At 36.0% G+C, this 12,416-nt stretch overlaps 1 protein-coding gene across 11 annotated transcripts in view; it reads right to left on the bottom strand.

Annotated features, from left to right (window-relative positions):
• The window catches only part of LOC123876254 (neurobeachin), a 507,523-nt gene that overhangs the window by 197,338 nt on the left and 297,769 nt on the right, over positions 1-12,416 (bottom strand). For 9 of the 11 annotated variants that reach the window (XM_045922451.1, XM_045922447.1, XM_045922450.1 and 6 more), the window contains 13 exons: positions 9,645-9,867; positions 9,050-9,192; positions 8,583-8,669; positions 7,863-7,966; positions 7,288-7,478; positions 6,444-6,760; positions 4,371-5,949; positions 3,954-4,099; positions 3,403-3,567; positions 2,907-3,086; positions 1,584-1,679; positions 971-1,078; positions 546-696 (listed from right to left, as the gene is read on the bottom strand). In XM_045922451.1, coding sequence (XP_045778407.1) covers positions 546-696; positions 971-1,078; positions 1,584-1,679; positions 2,907-3,086; positions 3,403-3,567; positions 3,954-4,099; positions 4,371-5,949; positions 6,444-6,760; positions 7,288-7,478; positions 7,863-7,966; positions 8,583-8,669; positions 9,050-9,192; positions 9,645-9,867 — 3,490 coding nt within the window. The remainder of the gene's footprint in view (positions 1-545; positions 697-970; positions 1,079-1,583; positions 1,680-2,906; positions 3,087-3,402; positions 3,568-3,953; positions 4,100-4,370; positions 5,950-6,443; positions 6,761-7,287; positions 7,479-7,862; positions 7,967-8,582; positions 8,670-9,049; positions 9,193-9,644; positions 9,868-12,416) is intronic. The other 2 variants (XM_045922448.1, XM_045922449.1) reach the window with 2 other exon arrangements.

Raw genomic sequence — 12,416 nt, 5'->3', positions numbered from 1 at the left:
GTAATAAAGGTCTACAAAAATGAGTCTTAAATCTAATTAACTAGGAGAATATTTTACGTGTAAAAAAACTAATTTCCGGACGAAAAATTGTTTTTTAGTTTCTAAAACCATTACTATAAAATAAAATTTAAATAACTTTTTTAACATATCAAAATTATGAAGATTATCTTTAAGAAGTCGAAAAACATTAGTAACAACAAACAGGCTACAACATTTTTGGAACTGTTTATAAGAATAAAGCTATTTTAATGAATAATTTAAAAGTTTTTCTCTAGCTTAAATTTTGAGCTGAGTTACTTTTATCTCTATTTCAGTTTTTAATTTTAGACATCTTGTTTAGATTTCAAGTACATAACTCTGATTTTAAAAGAACATGCTTCACTAGATTTTTGTGGACAAAGATCACTCGAACGACTTAAAACTTCAAATAGCAAATATCAAACCATTAACAAACCGTAAATATAATGTAATATTAAAATACGGCTAGAAACAAGAAATACCTAGAAAAAAAACTGAATTTTCTAAAAAGTTTGATTTAGACGTACCGTGGTGTTCGTGCGAATGATGCACTCTTCGCGCGCACTCGGGTTGCGTGTGCGCGGGCGGCTCCAGAATGTCCCGGTACTTGGACACCATCAGCACGGATATGAAGTACACTATCGCTAGCGATAGGAACTGGGCCTGTTTTGTTTCTTCCTGTAATTGATTTGGGTTTCCAATAGTATACAAATTCAGTGGTACACAATTAAAAAAAAGTCGTGCTAAAATATTCTTCAGGGATCATTGTTAAACGAATACAATTTAATAAAGTTAATATTTTTGAATAACTCATCAGAACACGTGTGATATCGAACAAAATGTACCAAGTAGACTGGTTATTATTATCAGTAATAGTACAGCTATTTCCATATTTGGAAGAACAAGCTATTGTTAAACAAAAATAAGTTAAATAAAAAAAAAAAATACTCACAACGTCTCTATAAATAACAGCACGTAGCCTATTTACGTCCATGTCTTGTAGTAGCCTCTCTGGATCTTTCACTGGACTGGAAGCGTCCGCTAGACTCGCCACCACACTCTGCGGAATACATAAATATCGTATGAAACTAAAATAAAATGTATCGGTCCAAGTATTGCTAAAAAAACTGTTAGCAAACCAACGCGTCCAAATTAGATTTATTTAGTAACTTTTTTAAAACTTTGACCACAGCAATCATTTTCTTTTCGAACGTCTTTTCGTTAATTAAATTCACATATAAATAAAAATCTGCACATGATAATAATTTGAATGAAATAGACTTAAACACCAGGCAACTATGATTTATCAAGGAGTGTTTATAAGTTGAGTGTCAATAATTGCTCGACCTTGCCACTTTTTCTTGCACATCTGCCTCATCTTAGGGATCCTTTACAGTTCTTTGGAACGATACAAGTTATATAGAGATAAGCTTACAAGGTATCTCTTCTAAATTATTAGTTTCGTCTTCTGTTGTTATTTGTATTTCTTTTAATAACAATTACGTCATTTTTATTCACACCTTTATTTCGAAGTACCAGGGGCCCAGAACCGTACGGGAGCTTACCTTGGGCGAGGGTGAATCGTTCCGGTTGCTTCTTGCGGCGGCGCAACGCTGTCTCTCTTTGCACTCGAGACAGTTGCGCACAGCGCACGTGCACACCTGTCGACAAATGCCGCTACAACTACCGCTACGAATGCTACGAGCTATCCTATTCTACGATAAATTTTCACCGCCGCGTGCCAAGTCATTATGTTTTTTAACATTGTTTGTTCTGAGACCCTAATGTAAATATTTAAGTAAATAAACCATATACTGTCATAGAGACGGATGTGGTTATTTGACAAAATGGCTGATTAATCGCAACTTGAGTGTCACCTGAACCTTATTCAGGGGGACTTATACTTTGGTGTTAGCTCAATTGAACACTGCTGACTTAAATAGCTCTAAATGTATTTGCTATCTTTTTCCATTGGGAACGTTGTGACAAAGACAGCTCTGCACTTAGATCCGTCAGTTCAGTTTGGAACCGAAGCAGCACGAATACAGCAGTAATAACAGGCGACGTCGCGTCGGTGAAAACTTAATGCTTAGAGAATGGATGTATGTTAACTATTTCTATTTTAAATACATTGAACAACATTACCTATTTGAAGAATTTTCAAAAAGAGATAATAAGAGTATTAAACTATAAATCGAAATATTTTTGTAGATCTAAGAACTACATAAGAAGATTTATTTTTAAATTCACGTAACTTACTAAGTTACTAAAACATAAAATCTACAATGTACCTTTGAAAGTTTACGAAACATCAAATTAATCCATGTCATCGATCCTTCTAAGTACTATGAAGGTACTAAAATTCCATGGTAAACACTAGAATTTTTCCAATACAAGATAACAATTTTAATACTAAAGAATTCATTCGTAAACAGACTACATTTTTATAACGTAAAATTCATATTTCACAAATTATTTCTATGATACTCGTATTTCACGTCTAATAACATAAAAACGTTACAATTCTACGTGCTAAACTTTCAGTTCTTTCTGAATATTTGGCCAAGTTCAATAAAACTGAATCATCACAATGTATGACAAAGTGACACCTAATGCTTGGTCTGTGAGGATTTCGGTTTTACATAAATAAAATGGAAACTCTTTGATTTTCCAGGAAGAAAAGTATCCTACGTCCTTTTCCAGGACGCAAGCTATGCCAAATCTCTTTATTCAGCGATCGAGCCGCGAAAATTTAACAGATAGACGCCTAGTCGCCACTTTCGCATTTATAATATTAGTACGGATAACACCACTGGCCTTATATTCAGAGCGTGCTAAAAGTTTGGCACCACATCTACCTTCCAAAATTTACTACTCATGCTACTTACCAATCGCAAGCACTGCCTCAGAATCCCTCCACTGGACATATTCTTCTCAGCCTCTAGTTCGGCGAAGTTCAGTGCACTCGCGAAGATTAGTACATCGGCCATGGATACTAGCCTCTGTAGGAAAGTCACTGCCACTTCCACTGGCATGCCTTGTGTTGGCTCGATCACGTCTAATTCGTTCTAGAGCGTACAAAAGTAAAACAATATTCAAGTTCCACTTCATGGTATCACGATAACCCTGATTAACGTTAGGTTTTGTCACTGTCAGAACCTATCGTATACTGGCCGCCTTAGATGAACGTAACGTGTAATTGATATAGATTAGTAGAAAGTATCTAGATTAATTGTTTTTGGCGTTATTCTTAATGTCACAGATTGAAAAATTCTGCTCTTCAAGTCAACGGTATTAACGAAGAACGGGATTTTTGGTACAGCCAAAATTCATGGGAATATCATAAACAAATCCACACTAAAAAGAACAATAAAAGAAACTCACATTAGGCGATGTGGCAGAAGCAAGTAAGGGCAACAATCCACCGCAAGCGATAATCAAATTATCAGCAAGCTGGCTGATTAGATGAACCGTGTTGACAACGAATATCGCATTTTCACTGCTGTTCACGAAATCTATCACGGATTTTGTCGAGTGACTTCGCCACACCTGGAAATCATCAGAATCAGAAATTTAAACTTTCTTGTGATTTATCAGATACTGTTCAAAACCAACAGCCCAGAGTTGTCTATCTATCTATGCCAATTTTTTAAAATTAAGGCCTAATCTTAATTTCTTCTGTAAATCCATTTATCTGTGTGCAATAAAGATTCAAAACAAACAAAGAAGGCTACCAGGAACCACACAGCTTCTAAATACATCCTACTTTTAATGGTATTAAGCATTGAAAGATGCCCAAAGATACAGTGGTATTTCTATTGAATTGCGGTTTCAGTTACTTATTTAAAGGATTATAGGATAAAGTTATAAGATGTTTATACAGCTTCATCAATACAAAACCGTGCACTTAGAAAGCTGATCTTTATATTATTTACCTGTATATCAGTCTCAAGCGAGAATAGGACATCGGACAGTAGCCGCTGGTGTATGTAAGACCACCTGAACTCCGGGATGCGGAACGGAGGCCGCGTCGGTCCCGGCGAGAACATCGGCCTGCTGCACTTTGACGGACGTTTCGTTTCTGTGAAGTTTTATTAACAACAAAGTAAAGATGCGTATTTGATATTCCCCTTTTTTTTTTTGTATATTTTATAATTTCCCCAAAAAATCATAAAGACCAAATTGAGTGTACTTCTGTCATATGGCGAATCTGTCTAATCTCGAATCTGGTGAGTCCAGAATTTGCCTAATACCAAGTAAATAAATTATTTAGTTCACAATATGGTTTCTAAATACGGTATATTCATCAAAAAATTTTAATTTTTAATCGATATAACAATAGATCAGCTTACCGAAGTGATTAGAATCCACTTGCGTACTTGTAGAAGCACTGCGTGGTCGCTTCGGCGACGTCGACGTATTCGTTCCCTGTGAGGACATACCCTCACCCCTATTGCTATCCTGTTTCATTTCACTATCACCCGGTAAACTAACGCGTCGTTTGTCCCTTTCACTCTCACAAACCCTTTCTTCCTCGTGTTCTTGCGGTTTGTTCCCTAACGATATGTTTTCACTAATCGTCGATATTGGAGGAATTTCTGGCGTTTTATGCTCTTCCTGTACATTAGTTTCTATTCTTTGGCTTTCGTTTTTGGCATTTTCTTCATCTATAATTTCTAGGTCTTTGATCGATTCTTCTTTTACAGGAACTATGAATTCACCGTCAAGAGGCAAAACGTTTCCTTCATGAGGATGATCTGACGGAATAACTCTTTGAGGACTATTCGGACTGTCTTCTACTTCAGTAATTTCTTCAGTTCTAGAAACTACTGTGGATAAAATTTCCATGACTATTTCATTGGCAATAATTTCTGCAGCTTGTTTTTCATCTAAAATATCTTCAATATCTTGTTCCAAATCTTCTCGGCCGTTAGGTGTGTTTCCTTCTGAAGGAATACCTCCTGAAATGGCACCTGAATCTGTATCGTCATCTGTTTTTAACCGCACAGTTTCTAAAGCAACTGTTAGGACGTCATTGACGATGTTTATCGCTATATGTTTCGGATCATCCGTGGAATCGTCTGGAATACTAGAGTCAGTCTTATCTTGTATTTTTTTAGGACTAGTCGCTTCACTTGGAGTTAAATATAGCTCGGACGGATCTGATAGTTCAGACTCTCTTTCGGTTATTATGTTTAATCCATCGGCGATTCTTTCTGGGCTTGCAGTTTCACTCACTGATAAACTAGAGGGTAGACCCTCACTTCTGTCAGTGTTATCGTCTTTTGAAACATTATCGCCTACGTCTCTGACAGGAATGTAGTCTAAGCTTCCTTGTCGAGACATAGGTTTGTCAATTTTTTCTGAATCGTGTTCTATCGTTCCCGTTCCCGATTCGGAACTTTCCAGGAGTTGAGTTTCGATAATTGATTGTACTAATTCGTTATTCGCATTGAGCATGGTATCTTCGATAGTTTCTTCGTCGATGGCATGTTCGACTTCGGTATTACTAGTATCACAACCTTCGTCGCAGGGCACTTCGGTATTAACTGTAACAGTTTTGGCGGGGCTATGCACTTTACACACTTCACTATACACTACTGTAGTCCGACTGTCTTCTGTACTTTCACTGGGTTTTTTACACCGGCACGATTCCACTTCTCTGAGGGAGAGTCCTTTACCTATTTCAGTTTGGGCTCCATGGTTGAGTACGTTGGACTTTCTAATAGATACTGGGGTGCTATCTACACTGTCGTCGGTGTCTGGTAGTACCCTAGATTTGACTTGTCCGTCTGTATGTCTATCCCACCCAGATATCGTGGAGATAGGTCTCTGTTGTCTTTCAGCTGGATCTGTGATGTTGTCAGCACGTCTCTGCTCATAATGTTCGTACATTTGAGCGAACTGCAGTTTGAATTCTTCATACGAGACCTGCAATATAAGTAAAAGAGTTATTTGAAATTCAAAGTGGAACGATTTAGGTTCTTCTGTAGGCAACACTATACTCGTATTTTAATAGTATTACATTTCTCAGTTCGTACGCCTACGTACGTAGGGAACGCCAACTTTTTATTAACCATATACCTATAGGATGTTACAAAGTACGTCCAATTACACAAACACATTAAAGTTGGTGAATTTTAGCACAACATAGTAAGTTTAAGTTAAGCACAGCATAAACATATAACAGAAGAGGTAAGACGGCCTTGATGTTTGCAGATGGTTAGTAGCACCTACATGCCCGAATGACTGCTCCCGATACTCGTACGACTAGTTTGTTCTGCCGACTACTGCTAGTCCCTTAACCGTCTCGTCACTGTGTACTGCGGGATTGCTCAGTCTAGATATCTCCGTCGACCGACTTTACAAAGTATATCTTTTTTAATATCACAGTTTAACTGTGATATTAAAAAAGGAAATCTCACCTTCGAATGCACAATCGCCAACGTATCGACCCAAACTCGCCACCCTCCATACTCATGCTTTATCGCATGATGTAACAACATCCTAAATAGCGAATACACCATATCAGATATCTTCTGCTCCTCTGCATTCTTGGGATGTATATATGCCATGGCAATCAACCATTCTTGCCATACAGACATCTGTAGGACCGTCCGTCGGTTTTCGCGGTTGTTACTGCATAGCAACGTCATGTCGGATAGAAAAAGCTTCTTCACTTCCAGCAACTGTTCGGTTTGTTTTGATTGACGGATCAGTGTAGCGACGACCTTGAGAATCACTGACGATGCAAAAGAAATAACAGATTGTTAAAATTATCCAATTTATGTATTGATTTCATAGATACAAGAAAATAATTTGATTTATAGAGACTTTTTACTCGTTTCTGTATCTGCTCAAAAAATTATTTCGGGCCTAATCTTACATTTTCAATGGTTTTAGATAGAAGGAATGCTTTTTCTGGCAATGTTATTTTTTCGCAATGAAATTTTGTCAACGTATCAACAAATCGATTGAAATAAACCTTAAAGTCATTTTCGGATTAGAGATGCAACTACGTGTAGTGAAAGTGTATAATTTGAAGTATGGTATCAAATCTCTGACGACTCTATCTATTCCTAAGAGCAAGAACTCTTTTTCAGTTTCACGCATGTTATCAAAGCAATAATGGGGCTAAAATAATGTTGGCGGTGGTCCAAAAAGTGTGCTACCCTTTTCACATGTTGCCTGAGAAAAAGGATAGAATTACTTTAAGTGATCTTACCGTAAGTCGAGTTTAGAGATTATGTATCAGCAAGATTGTCTTACTTGGGTTCTCCAATCGGAAGTGTGGCTGTGGTTCGGGATGGCTGGTGTAGAGGATTTGTTGGCCGACATGCTCGGTGAGCAGCTCGTAGAGCGCGTTGTACACCGGCAGAGCCAGCGCCTCCCCGCACGCGCTCAGTCGAGTTGCGAGTAGCGTATAGAGGTTATGTGGCGACATTACGTCGTACTTTCTTCTGTATTAAACAATATTTAGGAATATTTTACCTAGCAATTTACTAAAATAGACAACTTACATATCACATAGTCCTTAAGATCACTATACCGAAAAAAAAACTTAATGCAAAAAAAAACGGCCGAATTGAGAACCACCTCCTTTTTGGAAGTCGGTTAAAAAGAAAACTATTCTCACTCGAATTTATCGCAAAAACTATGTTAATGGTAAAAACTTCCGCTCCCATCTTTTGGCAATTTATATTGACATACAGATTACAGATATGAGATGTTTAATTTTAATAATCAGTCACCTTCTGAAAGAATTCTTTGAAGTAGGTGTTCTGACCAGCCCTAAAGCAAGCAAGTAAGTCTTAAAAGTTAGCAAGGTTCTAAAAAATACGTACTTGTGCGTGCTTCTGCTCAAGAAAAACCCGAGAAGTTTTAATGCTTGCAGTCTTATTAATTGACTTTCTGAAGCCAGGAGTTTGAATATTGTCCTGACACCACCCTGAAATATATTTAGATTTTTTAACTCAGAATATGTTAGCACTAAGGCGGTTGTACACAATCCCTACACTAGATTGGAATTTGGAGACCATACCATCCTTTACCTGAAGGGACATTGGACTATCTTTATGGCACTTTTGTCCATATAGGTCTTTTTCTATGGACTGATCAAAATGTGGAAATAGCGAAGAGAATTGAGCGGCCAAAATGCAAAATTTTGCGACTTTTGGGAGCTTTTTATTGTTTTTTTAAATGTTTAGGTCTTTAATTTTTTTTATAAAATTGAAATACGTTTATACTACTAATTATAATACTGGACACAATGAGAAAAAATCCGAAAACTGCTTCAAATATCTAAACAAACTATATAATCAGATTATTGATCCCGTGGCCAACAATAATGCTTTATACATATATATAATATAATATTATATAGTGTACCGAGCAATTTCTTCCTCCATACACTACTGTGAATAAACCTATCTTTCTCCCATTTTTGATTTGTTCTGGCCTGTTAAATCAGTTTAGAATCTTGTGTACTACCGAATTAGCACTGAGATTGTTAGGAAAAGAGCACACAAAAAAAAATAGAGGAAGAAATAAAAGTAAAGGTTTACTTTCGCATCAAATGCCGGTACCATCGAACTCGGGTGCTCCGACATCAGCGAGATCAACATTTGCAACACGTCGTGAAGGTTTTCATCCTGGAAGAATATACATTTATAGACAAAATTATTCATTTAATAGCTATCAAATTTTATCTTATCTATATAGTGTAAAACCAAATCGCTTCCCGCCTCCCCGGTTTGTACGCCATTGTTAAACTACACAACGGATTTTAATTATGTTTTCATCAACAAATAGAGATCGAAGAGGAAGGTTAATACGTACAGGTTGCTATTGGATTGTGTTAATTTATAGAAATATAGCGAAATAGATCAAGATATCGGAAGAAATCAAGCTAAATTGAAGTATTCATCGAAAATGCCTTCTCATTTTTTTTGAAATCTAATTTGCTTGATACTTTATTAAAAACTTAACATGATATTTTATTAAAAACTTTGATAATTCCATAGATACACACCTCATGCATAGTCGTCAGATAGTTGAGTATTGACTGTAACTCGTCCTCCTTCACGCCGTTCCCGATCATGATGAGTTGTTTCAGGAACAGCAATATGTACGCTCTGATGGTCAAAATGTCTTTATGCGCGGGCCGGGGTCCCTCTGCAATTTGAAGGCAAACATCACAGACGTTTCTTTTTGCAGGCATTGAGCTCATTTTAGCTTAGTTTATCTAAGGACCTGTCTCACCGGTTGAAGGGGTGACATACCCAATTTATAGTACAGATGTTGGTATGCTAATTGGCGAGAAACCGCCTATTCCCATGCTGATGAATTAGTTAGCAAAAAGCAAGTTACCAATGCGGGCAACTCGAATCAGATTAGCTGACTCCCTCCTACTAAATTGGCTATATTAATCAAGTTTAGCTAAAGTAACATAAGTTTTAGTATTACAAAAACTACTATAACGATCCTAAACTGTTTTTATTGTCCCAGAGGTGATGTGTATATAGAAAAGGCAGGATAGAACAATTTAATGCTAGAACTATACACTATACAGTTTATCAAAACAAAGAACTTAATGATACAAGGCATAAAGAATTAAAGTAGCTTACCCATTCCTTTAGGTGAAATCCCACTTTTCGTCCTCGGGTTTACCACCCAATAGTAGTATTTCAACGTATGCACTGTCTGTAGAACCGTACTGACTCGTCTAACGCTGCCGTATATATGAGCATCAGCCAGAAAGTCCGTCGCCAAGTAACAGTACAACCTCGCTTGCACAGCCGCAGGCGTGTGGATCCATAGCGCTGGGTTGAAGAGGATGTGGTCCAGAAGCTGCCAGGTAAGAAAGGATTGGCAAAAAGACTGGATTAGCACAGACTATTGACTGTCCGATGATTGATAGCGTAGGCTCTCTTGCTTAGTATAGTAAAATTATTATTTCTTCTGCTTTAAAAAACCTCTAAATTTTGGTCTCTTGTTTCACCAAATGGTATCTATTATTTCTTTCTACCAATTTTCTTTTGAGATAATCTTTAATGGCCAAAAAACACACGAGAAGTTTTTTGAGTAGTTACTTAAACATCAGAAGTGCGATTGAAATGTTTAGCTAATTTGCAGAAAAGCCGAAGCCCGAACGTGCTTTAGGTTATAGTTTAAGGCTTATAAGTTCTGACATTTATTTACTATTCATAGTGTTTGCAAAATCCCATTGTTCTGAAATGTACATTTCGAGATATTTGTGCTTAAATTGAACTACATTTTGAAAAGTGTGAATTTGATAAATTATATTTTGCGTGGTTTCCAACTTGCATTTAATCTCTTTCGTCAACATTTTACAAACGAATCCTACATACTTTAATTTAAGATCAAATTTTTTAGGATCTGATTTTGCAAAACATCGTTGTTTTAAAAAGCAATGTGATTTAGACAAAGCATTTTGTTTATAAAATTGCTAATTATAAAATTATGGTCTGTGAAAAATAAAAAGTCAAAGTGTTATAATAAGTAATCAAAACTGGATTGAATTGGGTATCGTGCAACACTTAGATAAAAAGTAAAACAAAGGGCGTCGAGTCATTTTGGTTCTATCCACCAACGATGTTGAAACTCATGCGATATGTTGAGTTATTGAGGTACAATTTATTTCATACCATAGCGGCCAAGTCAAAACCGAGCATGGTGTTTTTGTACATTTTATATACATAGCAAGAAAGCATTAATTGTCGCTTTTAATGTATTTACACACCATACTTGAACTCGATTTTGACTTAACCGCTTATTGTACCCCAAATTACGCTTTCATATAGCATAGGTTTTAATACTGTTGGGGCATTGGACCAGGGTCCGTATATTTTTACCAGTCATACTTTTGATAAATATTATCTTGGATATATTATGTTGAAAATCTAAATAAACGTGGAAGAAATGGTGTGAGGGAAGTGTTGAGTGTATAAGCAAGAGGAGCGTGCGCTAACAACCATCAGAATAAAACCATAAAAACCAATTGGGTATCGAAATTGTAGGTACAGTAAACAAGTGTACAATAGTGAATTATACAAATATACACAATACACATCTTTAATACTGTAGACATATACAAAATCCATTTTCTGCAAGCATTAACATAAGCTGAAAGATAAAATTTCATGACTTAGAAAAAAACTACTTTCGTTTACGCTACAGAAGATTGATTTTTGGCTGAAATTAATAGATCACACCTAATCAATCTATCTGTAATCTGTCGATAAGTTACTTAACAACGTTTGCATAGACATATTTCATTTATTTTTATATGTACCAGAAAGTTGTAACAATAAACATAAAAAGAAAGAAAAAGTGGACAGGGAAGCACTTATATCTATAAGAGATCTCTACCAGTGACCCTTGGCAGTGCGAGAGGTTGTAAAGGGAGTAGAATACTGGCAATATTTTGACAAAAATTGTATGATATTTTTTTTTTACAAACAACACGTAGTAAGACCGACGTAAGTTATCGACAGACAACAGATAGATTGATTACCTACTATTAATTTCGGCCGTTTGTCTACACGAGGTTGTGCATTTAATTTTACTACGAACAGAAAACCAGTAGGCTGGTTGTGCACTTGTCATATCCAAATCGGACATAAACCGAATTTTGAAATCATTATCTTTGTGACTGAATCCTTTCTTAGTGAGGATTTAGGTTGTAGAAATATTTTGCATTCAAATACCAAGTTTCTAGACTAGGACTTTGAGCTAATGTCAGTCAGTTTCCCCTATTATAAATAAACATAAGTGCCGTATTTTCATTTCGGATCGAATTTTCTCCACTTTTCTCGGCTTCGAAGACCTACGCCATATCAAATATTGGTCTTTAGGAAAACATAAGTAGGTATAATTTTTTAAAAGAGTCTATAATATTTTAATTTTCATCAGTATCATTGTGGAAAGTTTTGGAAAACACTGTATACGGCAAACAACAGATTAAATGCCCGAGGCGCTTCGTACTTTCGTATTACCTCTCGAATGACTAATCTAAAAGTTGTTTTCCTCGGGATCGTATAACTGTTGTTGAATTAAACAATACGTTGGGAAACTTACTCCCAATTATAGCTTCGAGATATTTTATGGCATACTTCCTGGTTTTCCATATTAACAAATTTGTTTTTGAAAAACAATGTTAATAAATATTTTCCTAGAGGGTACAGTAAAATTTTGCTTTGTTTGAAAACACTACTTACTGTGTTTTTACACAACTTATAATGTCAGGGTATTAGATATATTACTATCATTATTTACCTTAAGTTTTATGAATTTACAAAAATTATATTAATTTAATTGTGACTAGCAGTTTCCCTTCGAGAGAAAGAATGAAAAAGCAATAATAAAAGAATTTAGCA

The sequence above is a fragment of the Maniola jurtina genome, chromosome 21 (assembly GCF_905333055.1).
Source record: "Maniola jurtina chromosome 21, ilManJurt1.1, whole genome shotgun sequence".
NCBI classification, from domain to species: domain Eukaryota; kingdom Metazoa; phylum Arthropoda; class Insecta; order Lepidoptera; family Nymphalidae; genus Maniola; species Maniola jurtina.
This window is presented reverse-complemented; position numbering and strand designations above follow the sequence as displayed.